At 48.0% G+C, this 15493-nt stretch overlaps 2 protein-coding genes across 2 annotated transcripts; one reads left to right on the top strand and one right to left on the bottom strand.

The window, feature by feature from the left end:
* Nucleotides 1-4183: 4183 nt before the first annotated feature.
* LOC121449105 (major allergen I polypeptide chain 1-like) lies at nt 4184-5494 on the bottom strand. The gene is made up of 3 exons (XM_041653321.1): nt 5434-5494; nt 5020-5207; nt 4184-4213 (listed from the first exon to the last, which is right to left on the bottom strand). The coding sequence occupies exons 1-3, from the start codon at nt 5492-5494 to the stop codon at nt 4184-4186; spliced, it is 279 nt and encodes a 92-aa protein (XP_041509255.1).
* Nucleotides 5495-14619: 9125 nt separating this feature from the next.
* Nucleotides 14620-15345, top strand: LOC121449975 (androgen-binding protein homolog). Its single transcript, XM_041654625.1, has 2 exons — nt 14620-14680; nt 15143-15345. The coding sequence occupies exons 1-2, from the start codon at nt 14620-14622 to the stop codon at nt 15343-15345; spliced, it is 264 nt and encodes an 87-aa protein (XP_041510559.1).
* Nucleotides 15346-15493: the final 148 nt, after the last annotated feature.

Genomic DNA, 15493 nt, shown 5'->3' with positions numbered 1-15493 from the left:
CCATAGTGTACAGGTAAGCTCCTCTGGTCTCATGGTGGAGAAGACCTGAGTTTCCCCTACCCTCTTCACATAGCTAAGGGATTTCTGCATTGGAGACTGTGTGGTTTTTACACAGAGATCCTTGTCCTCGTCGTCACTGAGACCTTTCCTTCCACTGTGCTGGGGTTGGTAGGTTTTTACACTGAAGGAGAACTGCCTTCCCCATGTCCACACGTATGCAGTTTGTGTCGGGAATGTAACCTTGCTGTTCAGCCTAAAGAACAAGATGTTTCATGACCATGCCACACATCCCACAGGGTAGGATTTCTGCATGACATAATCTGCTGTGGTAACCTTGACTTTTGATCCTCTTTGAAAATATGCCTCGGTCTCCACTTGAAATCAGAAACCTGAAAATAGAAAATATCCAAGGAAATGGAAACCTCTCGTTAGGAAATGTCCCCACTTAAAATGCAGGTCTTACATTTCTAAGAATACATACATGACACTCTTTAATGGCTATTGGCAAAAGTTATCAAGAGAAAACTTCTGTTGTATTGACCATGGCCATGTCACACACAGGGAACTGCAGAGTAGGGCAAAGACAGTGATGGTAGGCATTTCAGGAAGGACAGGCAGCCTCTGACTCACGTCTCTGCAGATGGCTTTCAGCAAGGCTTTTCTGTTGATGGGGTGTGAGCACTGATGAGATGCTAGGGTCCATCACACCCAGGAAATGGAACGGCAACCCAGAACAGGCCCACAGACTACATAGACATCCATACCACACTGAGTAGGTAGTTCATTGTGAGAGAACACTGCAGATGGAGCCATGAAAGGAATTGGCCTGAGAGGTTTGGTTCACCCAAGCCAAAACCCAGAGCTGGCTTGGAAAATCATCAAAAAGTAAGGGATGCGTGGTGATCGAATGAAATGAGTCATGGTTTCTGTCATTTGTAAGAAATACTAATGCAGAGGGGAGGTTCCTGGTACCTATGACAAGCCAGCCCTGACATGCAATGGCCCTCACTCTTCGCTTTCCAGAGCTAGTCCCCTTCCAGGACTGTCTTGCTAGACCTGGGGTCACATCTGCCCCTTCAGTCACCCAGGCTTGTTCCTCCAGCTGGACAAGTACATGAATCCTGGGAGGCACAGGTTCTATTCAGAGGATAATGAAGGTAAAGTAGACAGTACAGAACAGGTGACCCTGCTCCTACATAGCGTTAGACAGGAAACCAGCAATGAGAAGGCATCTTTAAAGGCTGGGGATGCAGCTCAGCAGTAGAACACTTGCCTAGCATGTACTGGAGAGAGAGAAAATGAGGGAGAGCCCATTGGTCTCTGAAATCAGGTATGACAAAAATGTCAGCAGGTGGGGAGTGGCAGATGCGGGCAGGAGGAACAGTTTCAGTCAGAGGTTCTGCCAGGGCGAAGGAAGAACTGCCTGGTGGATCTCTGGGTCTTTGAAGACTCCTATCCAGAGTAGCTGAATGAGATAAGCAAGTACTCAGCCCATTTGCCACCCACAGCACCTATGCAAGAAAACCAAGAAGGAAGTAGGATTTACAGATGACCATGAGAAGCAGAGTAGCTCCTGGGAAAACGGGAAAGAGCACAGGCCAGGAGGTGGAGGAAGTGCAGAGAACTGACCCAGTCTGGCTGCAAGGCAAAGTTACTCAGCACCACATCATGGTTAGAAGTCTCTGTGACTCATCCACAAGCTTCCATTCCTCCTAGGAAGTCCAGGGTCACATCCTGAAAGCTCACACTGCCCTACTGTGGTGATGAGAGAAACTCCCTTAAACAGAACCTCTACTCTCGGTTTATCCAACAACTGCAAAGCAGCTACCTATGCCACTGTGACGATGCATACCCTCGCAGGAGAAGAGAAGGTGGGGGCCAGAGCTGCCCTAACTTCCTTCTCTCATTGGTCATCCTGTCTACTTCTATGTACATATAGGTCACCAAAATAGGAGTCTCCAGTCAGAAGTTCTGTTCTGAACTCTGGACATACACTCAATGCCTTCACACAGAGTTCTCTAGACCAGTTCAGATTTAACACGCCCCAAATCTACTTGTTTTCTTTTTACTTTTCTTACTTTTTTTCCTTTTCTTCGCCCCCGCCTCCTTCCCCATCACCCTCTGTAGACAAGGCTGGTCTCATGTCTCAAATTCAGAAATTCGCATGTTTCTGCCTCATGAGTGCTGGGATTAAAAGGTGTGCATCACCAGGGCACGGCCCAAACCTATCTCTTAACATTACTTTCAATAAATTATCCAGCCAACCTTTCCACTTCACCTGACAGCATTTCCTTCCTTCCATTGACTTAAGACTCCTTTTCGTTTGTAGGTATAAAAGAGTGGAGTTGGCTCGGTGGTTAAGAGTTTGGTTGCTCTTTCAGGGGCTCCATTTCGATTCCCAGCACTCACATGGCAGCCCACAATCGTCCATAACTTCAGTCTCCAGGAACATAAGCCTTTTTCCGGTTTCCCGAGGCGCTCAACATTACCTGCACAGACATACATTCGAGCTAAACACACACACATACACAAATAATAGTCTCCAGCTCTCCATTGCACCAGTGCCCTCAGAATCAAAGTCCCTGGGCTCATCCGCTCAGTCTCCCATCTCTCCAGAATTGCATCTCCACATCTCTCAATACGTGGATCTTGCTGTAGAGAAAACTTCTCGAGCCTCCCTTGCAGGGGTGACAGACCGGGACCTCCCCCAACCAGGCAGCCCAGTCCATGCCAGCCTGGTGAGGCTGAAAAGACCTGGGTAGGGGCTGACCTCTGATGAGCAGAGGGCGGTCTGCAAGCTCCGCTCAGGGCCAAAGCCAAGTTAGTCAGGGCGGCAGCCACCTGCAGACTTGGAGCTGAGCGAAGCCGCACAGGCTGGGACCCAGCGAAGTTCCGCTGGCCCGTGCTGTCCAGTACTGGTGTCATCTAGGCGGTGTATTCTCGAGTCTCCTTGAGTCTCTGAGTTACCTGACCTGAGGAGGTAGCACAAACTCAGATTCTCAGATCCCCTAAACATATATCTGTAGGAGAGCAACGCAGGAAGTGTCGCCTAGGAAACAACGTGCCGAGGCTTCTGAGTAATGTAGTATTTTCAAGCCATGACCCTCATCATGGGAGGGAACACCCTAAAGTTGGAACATGGGTATGAACAGAAACTTGGCAAGCAGCCTCGCTGGTGGCCGGATGTCCTGGTCTAGCTCCTGCAGCAAGGGACATCGTGCAGTGATTGCCGTGGAATGAACTGCAGCCAATCACAGAAGTGTAGAAAGTCCTTATTTCAGATATTCTCCAATGCTACAAATCAGATTACACAGGCAACCAAGATTGTGTTCACCTGATGACATTGGCATTAATAGTATTCCCTTATTTCTGTTCAGATGTGTGTGAACTGACCCTTTACAAAGTCAGTTGTGGGGCTGGGGAGATGGCTCAACAGGTAAAGGCACTTGTTCCCTACCCTGGCAACCAGAGTTCAAGCCCCGGGACCTGCAAGGCAAAAGAGCACTTTTGACCTTTATACACACACACACACACACACACACACACACACACACACACACTATTACTTATCCCCTTTCCCCAAACAAATATAATAACAAAGTAAGTCATGGTCCCAGAAGCCTGAGACAGCGCCCACATCCCAGCTGTGGTCAGGTTTTATAGATGGTTCCAGACGCCCAGAGGAGCATTTTAACTCACACACACGATACATACACAATTGGCCATTGACCCAAGTAGTGGGAAGAAGGAAGAGATTTTGCTGTCTGGAGCCTGTGTGATCCTCAGCAGACACTCGGCCTCTCTGGCCCTTCACTGTTCCATGTTTCTGGGGAGTTCATTCCAGGATGTCATGTATGTGCCCTATGGACCATGACCCATGAGAGTGACAGACACTCTGGTGACTGTGGTCTCCTACATCCCCTAATGTGTTCTGCAGGGGCATTTTGGCAGCGCTGCAATTCAGCAGGAACAGTTCAAAGTCTAACTGGTTGTCCCTGATATGTCCCAACCCACTCAATGCCCAACCTCAAAACCAAACGGTGCAGGCTCCCCTGTGAATTGCAAGGCTTTTATTGTTGGAACCCTGTTTTTAGACACATGGAGGGTAGGGGTAGGGCTTGCCGCATCTATGCAGGTGAGCAGGAGAGTGACTTCCTTGAGTTTTCTGGCAAAGATGAAATCATCAACAGAGAGGGTTAGCTTCTATTTTTGCCTGCAAAGAGAAAGGTGGCAAAACATCAGAGGTGAGGGAGATCTCAGCAGTCATACACGGGACACCACTTGGGAGGGACCTGCACTCTGTCTGCAACAGCTCCTGGGTCTGACTTGGCCCAGGGAGACTCCTCTCCATTCTGTCTCCAGCACACCACACCAGGGCGAGCCTTGTAAACAGCCTCCAATCCAGCCTGATGGGAAGAGCCACCTGCCCTCGGCACACCATGGGCACATGTGGGGCAGAATGGAGAAGCAGCTGGGGAGGGCCTGGCAGGACTCCAGGTGAGCCTGCGGGCAGTTGTGGCCCCAAAATGAACTGATTCCTGTCACATAATGCCCTCAGAGACATGCAGCTCGGGTGTTGACAATCCCACCAATTCTAGGGATAAGAGGGGATTCAACTAGATTCTCCAGTGAGTGACCCATGCCTCGATTCTGCACAGTGACCTCAGAAATCCAGGTGACAATAAAAATGATGAGTGTTTGGGGGTGCGGTGGTAGACTTGAAAAGTTAGGATAATAGATCTGGGCTGGAGAAGGGGTGCCAGGCACCGATGTAGCTGGACTTGGGAGGCGGGCCAGAAAGCCTGATGAAGGCCAACGGTACCATGGGGACGGGGGTCCTGGGGGGTCTGGTCTGGCTTGACTGAGCTGAATAGCCAGAGTCCTTCCTGCCCCTTTCTCCTGACATCTTTCTGGATTCACAGAGGAGCTGCAGTGCTGGGGAGGAACACACGCTCCATTCCTTAGCTGTGGTGAGCAGGTGGGCACACAGGCTCTGATCCAGACACACAGAGAACTCACCACCAAACTCTGCACATTTTCCTTGTCTTCCTCTGTCAGCTTATTATCAGAACACATCTTGAGATCTTCAGCATTTTTCAATATGGCAGATTCGTTCCTGTACTGGCTCACGAAATCCACATAGTCAAGCACAGTCACGCCAAAGAAAAGAGCAAGGTCCTCCTTCAAAGCAGGGCAAAGGCCACAATCTAGAATACAAAGAAAAGGTGATTCTCCATTGAAAGCCTTACATCAGAACACAGATGTCCTTCCTGGGGAGTGAGGCTGTGAGAGCCCTGGAGTCCCCGCATCCCTGACACCAAACTCTAGTACCATCTCCCCCCTGAAGTCACCCACATCCTAGTACCCACTTCCACGAGGTGACCCACATCCCAGTACCCAATTCACCGAGGTCAACCACACCCTAGAACCCACTTACCCCTGAGGTCAGGAGCAGGGCAGCCCCAAGCAACAGGAGAGCACCAGTGAGCTTCATGGTAATGGCGGCAGGTGCTCCTACCCAGTTTGGGCCCTTTTTGTAACTGCCCTGTTCTTCTCAGGGGGCAGGGAGGGGCTGGGTCTGAGCTCTCCAGGCCCCTCCAGGAACCCTGCTTGAACCTCCCTGGGGCTGTGTCAGGGGGAGATGTGTGTTTTGGCAAGAGAGTTAGATCCTGGTCAACAAAGGGCCCAGGGTCAGTCTGGCCCCCTTCTTAGTGTTCTACTTAAGGTCACATGTCATGTGAAGACCCAGGAAGTCATGAGCAGGACGAGGGCCAGGTCCTACAGCGTGAGCTCTCTGTCACCCTGTCACACCAGAGAACTCAACGGTTATTAAAAGCCTCCCTAGTAGTCAGTGTCTAGGGTAGACCAGACATCTGACCACTTGGGGACCCTGCTCTGACTGTTTCTGTCCCTGCCCCCATCTTTCACTTGCTTCATGGCTCCATTGAAGCTGAATCTAACCCTGATGTCTTCCTACTTTCGGAATCATCTTTAACTCCATCTTTTCGTGGTTTGCTGTTTTGTTTTGTTTTGATATAGGGTGTTTCTACACAAGCCTAGTTGTCCTGGAATTTACTATCCAGACCAGGCTGGCCTCGAAATCACATAGACTCACCTGCCTCTTGATGCCAGCACTGGCCATTCCAAATACTCCATAGATTTCTTAGGAAAACAAGAGGGCAATCTCAGCTGGTTGCCCCAGATTTTGAAGACACAGCCTCTGTCTGGCTGGTTCAGGGTGTCTAGCAGAGTTTCTCCATCACAGAATTCTCGATGGCCCTTCAACCATTTGTACCCGAGCCAGAGGGGCAGCACCTTTCCTTCCCCCACCGAGAGGCCCAGCAGAGGGGGCTGCTAAGAGGCAGGCTGTGGTAGGCTCCAGTGCCCCTCTGGCCTATGGAGGGGGGTGATGTGGGAGTGATTTCTTATTAATAAAGAAACTGCCTAGACCCATTTGATAGGCCAACCCTTAGGTAGGCGGAGTAAACAGAACGGAATGCTGGGAGAAAGAAGCTGAGTCAGGGAGTCGCCATGATTCTCCCACTCCAGACAGATGAAGGTTAAGATCATTCCTGGTAAGCCAGCTCGTGGGCTACACAGATTAATAGAAATGGGTTAGATCAATATGTAAAAGCTAGCCAATAAGAAACTGAAACTAATGGGTCAGGCAGTGTTTAAAAGAATACAGTTTCCGTGTAATTATTTCGGGTAAAGCTAGCCGGGTGGCAGGACACAGCCCACCGCTTCGTATTTCAACAGAGTGGCGCCCGACGTGATGGACTAAATCCACTTAAAAACCTGAGAAGGCTTAAAAATAAGGGAGAGAGACTTTAACACAGATTTTTGCTGTTTGTTGGTGGCGTGCTGTAGAGAGATTTCCTGATTCGGCAACAGCAGCAAAAAAAAAAAAAGCTGCATCATTTTAAAGTGCGGCTTCTTGGGACTGTGCCGCCAGTGCAAACTCTGGCTTTAAAGCATTTCAATGGATTTTATGGGACTGGATGTTTGTGTTCCCGCTTGGGATCGGAAGGAGACTGCTCTCAGCGCTCCCCGCCTGCACCTGGGCAGATGGCAGAATCAGGCTTAGGCAGGCGGAAGAGCATGGTGGAAGAGACGTGTTTTCAGACTGCGCACTGCTCTGCGTGTCAGATTTGGTTGTAACTTGGATAAAAAGAGTTTCTGTGCTGCATGCTCAGTCTCAAAATTAAACTGCTGAGTGCGGCTCCAATGAGGACTTGCTGTGTGCCTGAAACTGTGCACAGCTCAGGGGCACCAAATGGATCTGAGGCAGGAGCGGCTGCTCCTTGCTGAACTGTGCTGGTTGGCAGGAACTACCGTAATTACCATAATAACAGCACAGTTAAGGTTTAGACTGGGCAGGACACAGGTGGTACCGTATTACCTGTACATGGTGCAACTTAAGTTTTTAAGAAGTGCTTAACATTTTAAGAAATGCTCCTGGATAGTAAAAATATTACAGATTCACAATAAAACAGATTCAGACATAACAGACCTCAGTGGATCACAGTGTTGGATGAATGTACATAGGCTTGAGAGAGAGAAGAATAAGAATATAGAGAATAAAGTAAATGTCTTAAAAAAAGGGTAAAGTCTTTAAAGAGACAGAGTACAGATAGTTAAGAGATTAAAATAAATAAAGAAAAATAAGCCACGTAAAAATGGAAAATTCACAGAGAGTCTGGATTATGTACATTCTGTTTTCTTTAAAATTTTTGACTGTAAAGGAGCTAAGTACAGACAGACATTTCATTACATGGGCTGCCAAGCTAAACCAGAATGGATATAAAGGTATTACGATTTCAAAATTTGGGTTTAAGAATATGATGCTTTGGAGAGGGTCTTCTTTTGTTTTCACAGAGGACCAGACCCTGTGGATTTCTTCTATTACAATTTGGTATGATAGACCACGCCCTCCTGAAAGGTTGTTGTGAACATCTTCAGAAAATTGCTTCGCTCAACTGCAGACTGAGATGAAACTAGCACACAGGTTATACCATGAAAGACCTAATTAACGACGCCCCCATTCAGCAGGAAGCAGTTTGGAGAGAAAAAACTGCGCCCATGTTCCCAAAATATTGTTTATAAATGTTCTTTTACATTTAAAGGGGGATATGATATAGGTATGAATAATTTGCATTGGTATGGATTTTAAGGTCAATTTTGTTATATGTATATGTATTTTTGATCTTGAATAAGGTGTGATTGTGTAGTTCATTTTTAAAATGTAATGTATAATTAGGAAATATAGGTTGTTGATGGATAATCATAATAGTCAAGTTTGTAGTCATGTTACTTAGATTTTCTAGATATATAGAGATATATTTCAGATAGGCATTCTTCATATCTCTCAAAGGCTACAGAATATGGCATTTAAAATATTTTAATAACTTAGGACTTTTCATGACAATGAGACACGTCTGCTCCTGGCAGCACCAATCTACTTCGAGAGGAAGATGGGCATCGAAGAGGATCCTTATGGAGTTTGATAGCCATTTGGGCAAGAAACTGCTCTTGCCTGGACTGTTGCATTAAATGGACACAGAGAACCCGCAGAGAGAGGACTGCTGAACTTGCCTAAGGTCTTTTGGGGTTCATGACTCATGAAAGAGTCTGCGAGACATTCTGCAGGACACAGCAGATAGTGACTGAACTGTCTTTGAAATTTCCTGCTTCATGGAAATGTCTGCTGGATACTATGGGCCTGAAGGCTGAAGATGGATTCCCCAACCATACAAAAGAACTTTGGGTGACTATCCAGGCAGCGAGATGTCTCTGTCATTTCTAGAGTTTTCTTATTTCTTGTTTACTTAGGTAGTATTATATCCTTCTGGAGTCTTTGATGGAGTTGAAGAATGAATAGATAGTTATAGTTTTCCTTAGTTATGATAAAAGATAAAATAGATATAAATATTGTAACTGTAATTCTTGCTTGATAACTGTTTTGCTATATGTAATTTTACTATGTTAAAGTTAAAGCCTTTCTTTTTTGTCTAAACAGAAAAAGGGGAAATGATGTGGGAGTGATTTCTTATTAATAAAGAAACTGCCTAGACCCATTTGATAGGCCAACCCTTAGGTAGGCGGAGTAAACAGAACGGAATGCTGGGAGAAAGAAGCTGAGTCAGGGAGTCGCCATGATTCTCCCACTCCAGACAGATGCAGGTTAAGATCATTCCTGGTAAGCCAGCTCGTGGGCTACACAGATTAATAGAAATGGGTTAGATCAATATGTAAAAGCTAGCCAATAAGAAACTGAAACTAATGGGTCAGGCAGTGTTTAAAAGAATACAGTTTCCGTGTAATTATTTCGGGTAAAGCTAGCCGGGTGGCGGGACACAGCCCACCGCTCCGTATTTCAACAGGGGGGCAGCTCAGACCCATGCCCTGTCCTGGGAGACATGCTCGCACTCTCTCCCCGGGACTGACATTGTAGGCCTCATGAGAGGATTCTGCCTTTTGCCTGCCCTACTTTCAGGAGTGTGGGCTGAACAGACAGTGAAAGCAATGGAGAAGGAGGCAGGAGGCAGAGGAGCAATGTCTGAGGCAGGAGAATGACAATTGAGTGGTCAGGAGGCAAGCAGCTTGATGTGTGCAGGCTGAAGCATTGGACAGGGACAGGGCAGGAAAGGAAAGGTCACATCAAGAGTGCAGAGAGCAGAGTCTGAGGAAGGATCAAAGGGGACAGACCCACAGGACAGAAACTTCAGGACCTGTTTGACAAAGAGGTCCAGGGAGCTGTGGTGTCTTTAGACACAAGAGCCTCACCAGGGCCAAGAGCTACAGCACTGCTGAGTGCCAAGGAGGTCTGACTTCCTACCCATGAGGCTCTGGGTCCAATGCTGGTGTGAGGCCTGTTCACTAGTGGGTTCCTCCTGCTGCTGCTCCCACCTGCCAGCTGCTTCTGCTCCTGCTGGGACACATGGAGGGCAATGAAAGCTGCCCAATGCAGCAGCTGGAGAGTGCCCCTTCCTGCACCCATTTCTACCTTTGTGAGCAGAGGGATCCCGGACAGTTAACTCGGGACACACCTGCCTCAGCCTCCCACAAGCAAACGGGGATTCCATGTGGGAAGCCCCAGTCTTCCCCTCATTTCTCTGGACTCTGCCAGTCCCCTGACCACTCTGTGCCTGGAAACCAGAACTCCATTACCCTGGCCTGTTTGTCATCCAGAGCATCTCTGTACCAGGTACGGCACCACTTCCCCATCAGCATGACCCCAGGGAGAACCCGGCCTCCAAATGCTCTGTCCTCATGTCTGATGTGCTTGCCCTTCACCTGGCTGGGAGATTCGATGCTTCATTCCCCACACTGCATCCAAAACACCAAATCAGAGGGACAGCCTGCTATGGTGTCCACATGGACAGTCCACACCAAACCCCACCTTGCGCCCTGGTCCCAGAGTGGCAGGTGAGAGGCAGTTCATGGTGTGTGGCTGTAAAGCATGTGCAGCCTCTGGTCTCCTACTGTCTTCTGCCAGCCCCACCTCCCCCACCCCTCGCTGCCCTTCTGCTCTGCACCAGGAGCTCAGACAGGGCAAGGCAGTGGGTGGATGTGGCTGCTCTGTCTTGGACTTTCAAGACTGCAGACCATGAACCAAGTTAACTTCTTTCCCATGTACCTATCCTGGGTGTTTTGTCATAGCAACGGAACATGGCTTATACACTTCAGTGCACCTGGACCCCTCTTATCTAAAAGCACACCAAGCCTCCACCAGAGCACTGGGCTCTAAACCCTGTTGTCTTTTCCCTAAGTCCCCTTGCATTGTCTGATTTTGGTGTCCCTTAGATGTCTAAGGGCTCAAGAGAGCAATGCATGTGCCACTCTATCCCAGGGACAGCACATGGGAGGTCTCCACAGATGCTGGGTAGATGGGTCGAAGGGCTAGCTTGTGTCCCTCAAGTCTGTATACAAGACCTTTCTTAAAAGTTTAAACAAACACTATCTTCCCACATAGCCCAGGCTGACCTCAAACTGAGAATCCTCTGGCTCCACTTCCCTGTTCACATTATGTAAGTGCTTATGAAATTTGGCTGGTATTAATTTATGAATGTAAAGATTCTAAATGTCATGGTAATTCAGATGTAAGTAGTTTGTTGTCAAAGACTTTTGGCTGTGAATTTGTCTCCATGAGCGGTGATAGATGAAATTTACCAAAGACTCAGAGAACCATGAGCCTTCTGACTTACTGGTTAGCTGAGCCAAATTGGATTTGCATCCAGTGACCATTTTGGAAAAGAGGTTGCTAGCACGAAGACCCACCCATGAGCTGTCCACTCTGTCCTGTGGTCCTCGCAGGTCCTGAAGGCTGCTGAGACCTGCACAATATGCCCAGCTGAGGCCTTCTCACTCTAGGAAGTATTAGGAATGGAGACCAGGGCGGTCTGTGGCTAAGATGTGTCTGCTGCTGGGTGATGATGGAGGAAGGTCATTGGCTAATAAAGGCACTGCCCTGGCCCATTTTATTCGTTAGAGGATAGGTGGGAGGAGTAAACAGAACAAAATGCTGGGAGGAAGGGGAAGTGAGCTCAGAGACTCACAGCTCTCCTCTCTGGAGCAGACGCCGGAGAGAGACGCCATGCCCCGCTGCTCCCGGGATGAAGCTCCGACCCAGGATGGACATAGGCTAGAATCTTCCTGGTAAGCGCACCTTGGGGTGCCATACACAGATGATTAGAAATGGGCTAAATTAATATGTGAGAATTAGCCTAGAAGAGAATGGGCCAAACAGTGTTTAAATGAATACAGTTTGTGTGTTGTTATTTCGGGGTGTAAGCTAAGCTAGCCGAGCAGGGGGCTGGGGTTTTGGGGACGCAGCCCCGCCGCCCTTATTACTACAGGGTGACACCTGTAGCTCCCTGCTACCTGTGAGAGCTGGCATCAGGCTTTTTGTAGATGTCACAGAGGTTAAGATCCTTGATCCCACATGTCAGAGGACACAAGACATGTAAAAATTTCCCAGTGACTTGAACTGTTCACTACAACCGTTAATATTCTCTTACCAGATATCTCTATTGTTTTCTCATCCCCTTGTATTTTCCTACTTGTGTGCATGTGTGTTTGTGTGTCTCTGTGCATACACACACATGTTCACGTGTGTCGGTTTCATTGTATGCTGGCTAGTTTTATGTCAACTTGACACAGGTTAAAGTCATCAGAAATGAGGTAACCTCAATTTAAAAGAGCTGCAATGCTGGCCAAGGCTACATAGAGAATTCCTGCCTTGAAAAAACAAAACAAAACAAAACAAAACAAGGTGACTCCATAAGTTTGAACTTGTAAGGCTTTTTCTCTCCCTGCCACCTACCCAGACAGGGTTTCCCTGTGTAGTCCAGGTTGTCCTGAAACTCAGTCTCTATACCACACTGGCCTCGAGCTCAAAGATAGACCTTCCAAGGGCTTGGATTAAATGTGGGCACCACTACCAGCTGGCCAGGCATTTTCTTGATTACTGATTAATGGGGGATGGACAGGCCATTGTGAGTTGGGCCATCACTGAGCCGGTGGCCCTGAGTTCTCTAAGAAAGCAGGTTGAGCAAACCATGGGAAACAAACCAGTAAGCAGCTCTCCTCCAGGGCCTCTGCCCCAGCTTAACCTCCAGGCTCCTGCCTTGCTTGAGCTCCTGTGCTGATTTCCTTCGATGATGAATAGCAATATAGAAGTATAAGCCAAAGAAATTGAAACACTTTCCTTCTTATTTTGCTTTTGGTCATAATGTTTTATCATATAATAGTAATTAATTATTAATTAAATTACTATCATTAATTGCATTACTACTAATTAATAGGAACTGTTTTGGTTATGGTATTTCAGCATATTAATGATATTTATTTATTTATTTAAATATTTGTTTATTTTCAAGACAGGGTTTCTGGATATAGCCCTGATGGCCCTGGAACTTGATTTGTAGACTAGGCTGGCCAAAACTTCACCATGTGGGTTCTGGGATTTGAACCCAGGTTAGCAGGCTTAGCAGCAAGCACTTTAATCACTGAGCTATCTCAACTGCCTCCCACCCTACTGTTTGAGACGAGGTCTGTTATTGAACCTGGAGCTCCCGTGGCATTGGTGGAGCCACCACACTCAGCTCTTTACAGCGTCCTGGGGATCTGAACTCACATCCTTAGGCTTGCATAATGAGCACTTGTCCACTGAGCCATCTCCTTAGCCACTCCCTTTTTGTGTGGGGGCAGTGGATTAACCTCAGGGCTTTGTATGTGCTAAGAAACACTCTACTACTGTGTTAGTGAGCTAGTGACAAAACCAGCATAAGAAGCAGCTTTCTGCTTACAGTTTGCATGGAAACAGTCCAAGAAAGTGGGGCAGGCATGGTGCAGGAACTCAACGTGGTTGATCACATCTTCAGTCAGAAAGTAGAGAGACATGAATGTCCAGCTTGCTTTCTCCTTTCCACTCTGTCTATGACCCTAGTCCACGCTGCCCACACAAAGTCAGACATTAATTGTTCTAGCCTCAATATTCTCACAGACACAGCTTTGTTTCCATGGTAATTCTAAATCCAGTCATGATGACCATCAGGATTAGCAATCACACACAGTAAGCCTCCTGCTTCCAGGAATGATTAACACAATGCCCAACTGACAATGTCATTTGTGCAACAAACGTCATTCTGAGGGTAGTAGATTGAATTGAACTTGAGAGAGTCCACAGAAAGAGCACTGCCTGGGGACAGTGGAGCGCTCTAGTTTATAGATGGCCCGTCCACAGTGGCCTATGGGGCTGTGGACAACAGAGACTTCATGGTACAGGCATGACTCCCTCCCTCTATTGTGAGCTGCTGTAACTACATTGATTCTACTGTTTAGACCTCTTTGAGGCCTGATTACTGGTGGGCGTGAGACAGTCAAGAGCAGGGTGACAGGGATGAGCTCCCCTGGAGGGGCGGGGATTTTGCAGCATGATGCAGTTGTAGAACAAATTCATAACTGGCCCTGGTGGATCCACACAATGACCAAACACACTGGGACAATGCAGGCTGGGGATAACTAGAAGCCCCAGGTGGTTCCCCCATATTCTCAGAAGTCTAGACCAAAGGTTGTAGCAGCTAAGATGTCAAAGTGTAACCAATATGTCCCCTCAGATACACACACTTTTGCTCAGGTCTTGAACAGATGCAGTGTTCTGGGCTGTTGGCTGCCTACAGGGACAAAAACCATCTTTGACCACTGTGTTTTCCACCTCCAAGCTTGAGCAGGACATGCTTGGAGCCAGGAGAGGAAGCAGAAGTGACAGTTGAGCCAGGAAATAGGGCATTTGGCTCAGCACATGGCTGCTTGGAAAGGTCAGCTCTAACCATCTTCTGGCAAAGGTACAGCCAATTTTGTACAGAAAGTGATCACACAGGATGTCTCCAGCCATTGGTTCTTCAGAGTGGGAGGGGCTCCTAAGCTCACTCCCCCATGCAAGTGGGAAGGGGATCCATAGGTGCCAGGTTCTTGCCCAAAGGCATTTGGAACTGCTCGGAGGCACATTAGTGGTAGGGGTGGGATGGGGTAAAGCAGGACTGGGCTCAGGGAGACAACAGTTTATAAGGTAGCAGGTTCTGTTCTGAGTAGAGAGAGCATTTAGCATCCTACACCATGAAGGGGACGCTGCTTCTGCTGGCCTTGCTGGTGACCGGGGAGTTGGGCTTCCAGACAAGTGAGAATGGGAACAGATGGCCTTTCTGACCCTTGTTCACTCCACCTCCCTTCCTTATGGATCTGTTTACAGATCTAGGGGTCCCCGGGAGGTCACTAGCCAGGAGTCCTGCAGAAGACCCTTGATGCTCTCTGTTCAGGATTGTGACAGTTAGGATGGGTGGAATGGGGAGACCGAGGTGAGGTGGTGATGATCGGCCCTTAGCTGCATGTACAGCTGAAGGTGAGTCATGTGTGGGATTTATGTGAAGGTCAGATGTGCAGGGAGGTACTTTCATACATGCCCCTTCTGCTGTGTGTGTGTCTATGGAAACTGTGTGCTGTATCTGGGAGGCAGCAGCCTTTGGGAGGGCAGGACTGTGTCAGTTCACTTAAGACATTTGTAGAAGTGTCGAGAAACCCTGAGCCTCCACTTCTGCCAGCCTGGGGCTCCTTAATGATGCTCTTCTCTCTGTGTTTGCAGCGGACGCATGCATTCCGTTCTTTGAACTCTATGCTGCAGCCTCCATTGGAAACAAGATAATACTGAATGCTGTCCTTGACCAGTTTGCCCCTACTGATGGGGAAAGGGAGACTGTTGAAAAATTCATGGATTGCTTGAATGATTCAGGAGTGGAAGGCAAAATCCTGAAAACCAAATTCTTGGTAACGTCCTCCTTATCCTGATGGCTCCATGCACCATATGGTAGAATGCTGTGTACAATGATGTGGTCAGCTAGTCACGTGTGTCAGGGGATCGACACCAGAGCACTCAACCCTTGCCCACCCTAGCAAATGTCCATGCAGCATGCTGGTCCACATCCAGTCTGTCTAT

Source organism: Microtus oregoni, unplaced genomic scaffold, assembly GCF_018167655.1.
Source record: "Microtus oregoni isolate MIOR12 unplaced genomic scaffold, Mior012 000006F_ref0000085, whole genome shotgun sequence".
NCBI lineage: Eukaryota > Metazoa > Chordata > Mammalia > Rodentia > Cricetidae > Microtus > Microtus oregoni.
This window is presented reverse-complemented; position numbering and strand designations above follow the sequence as displayed.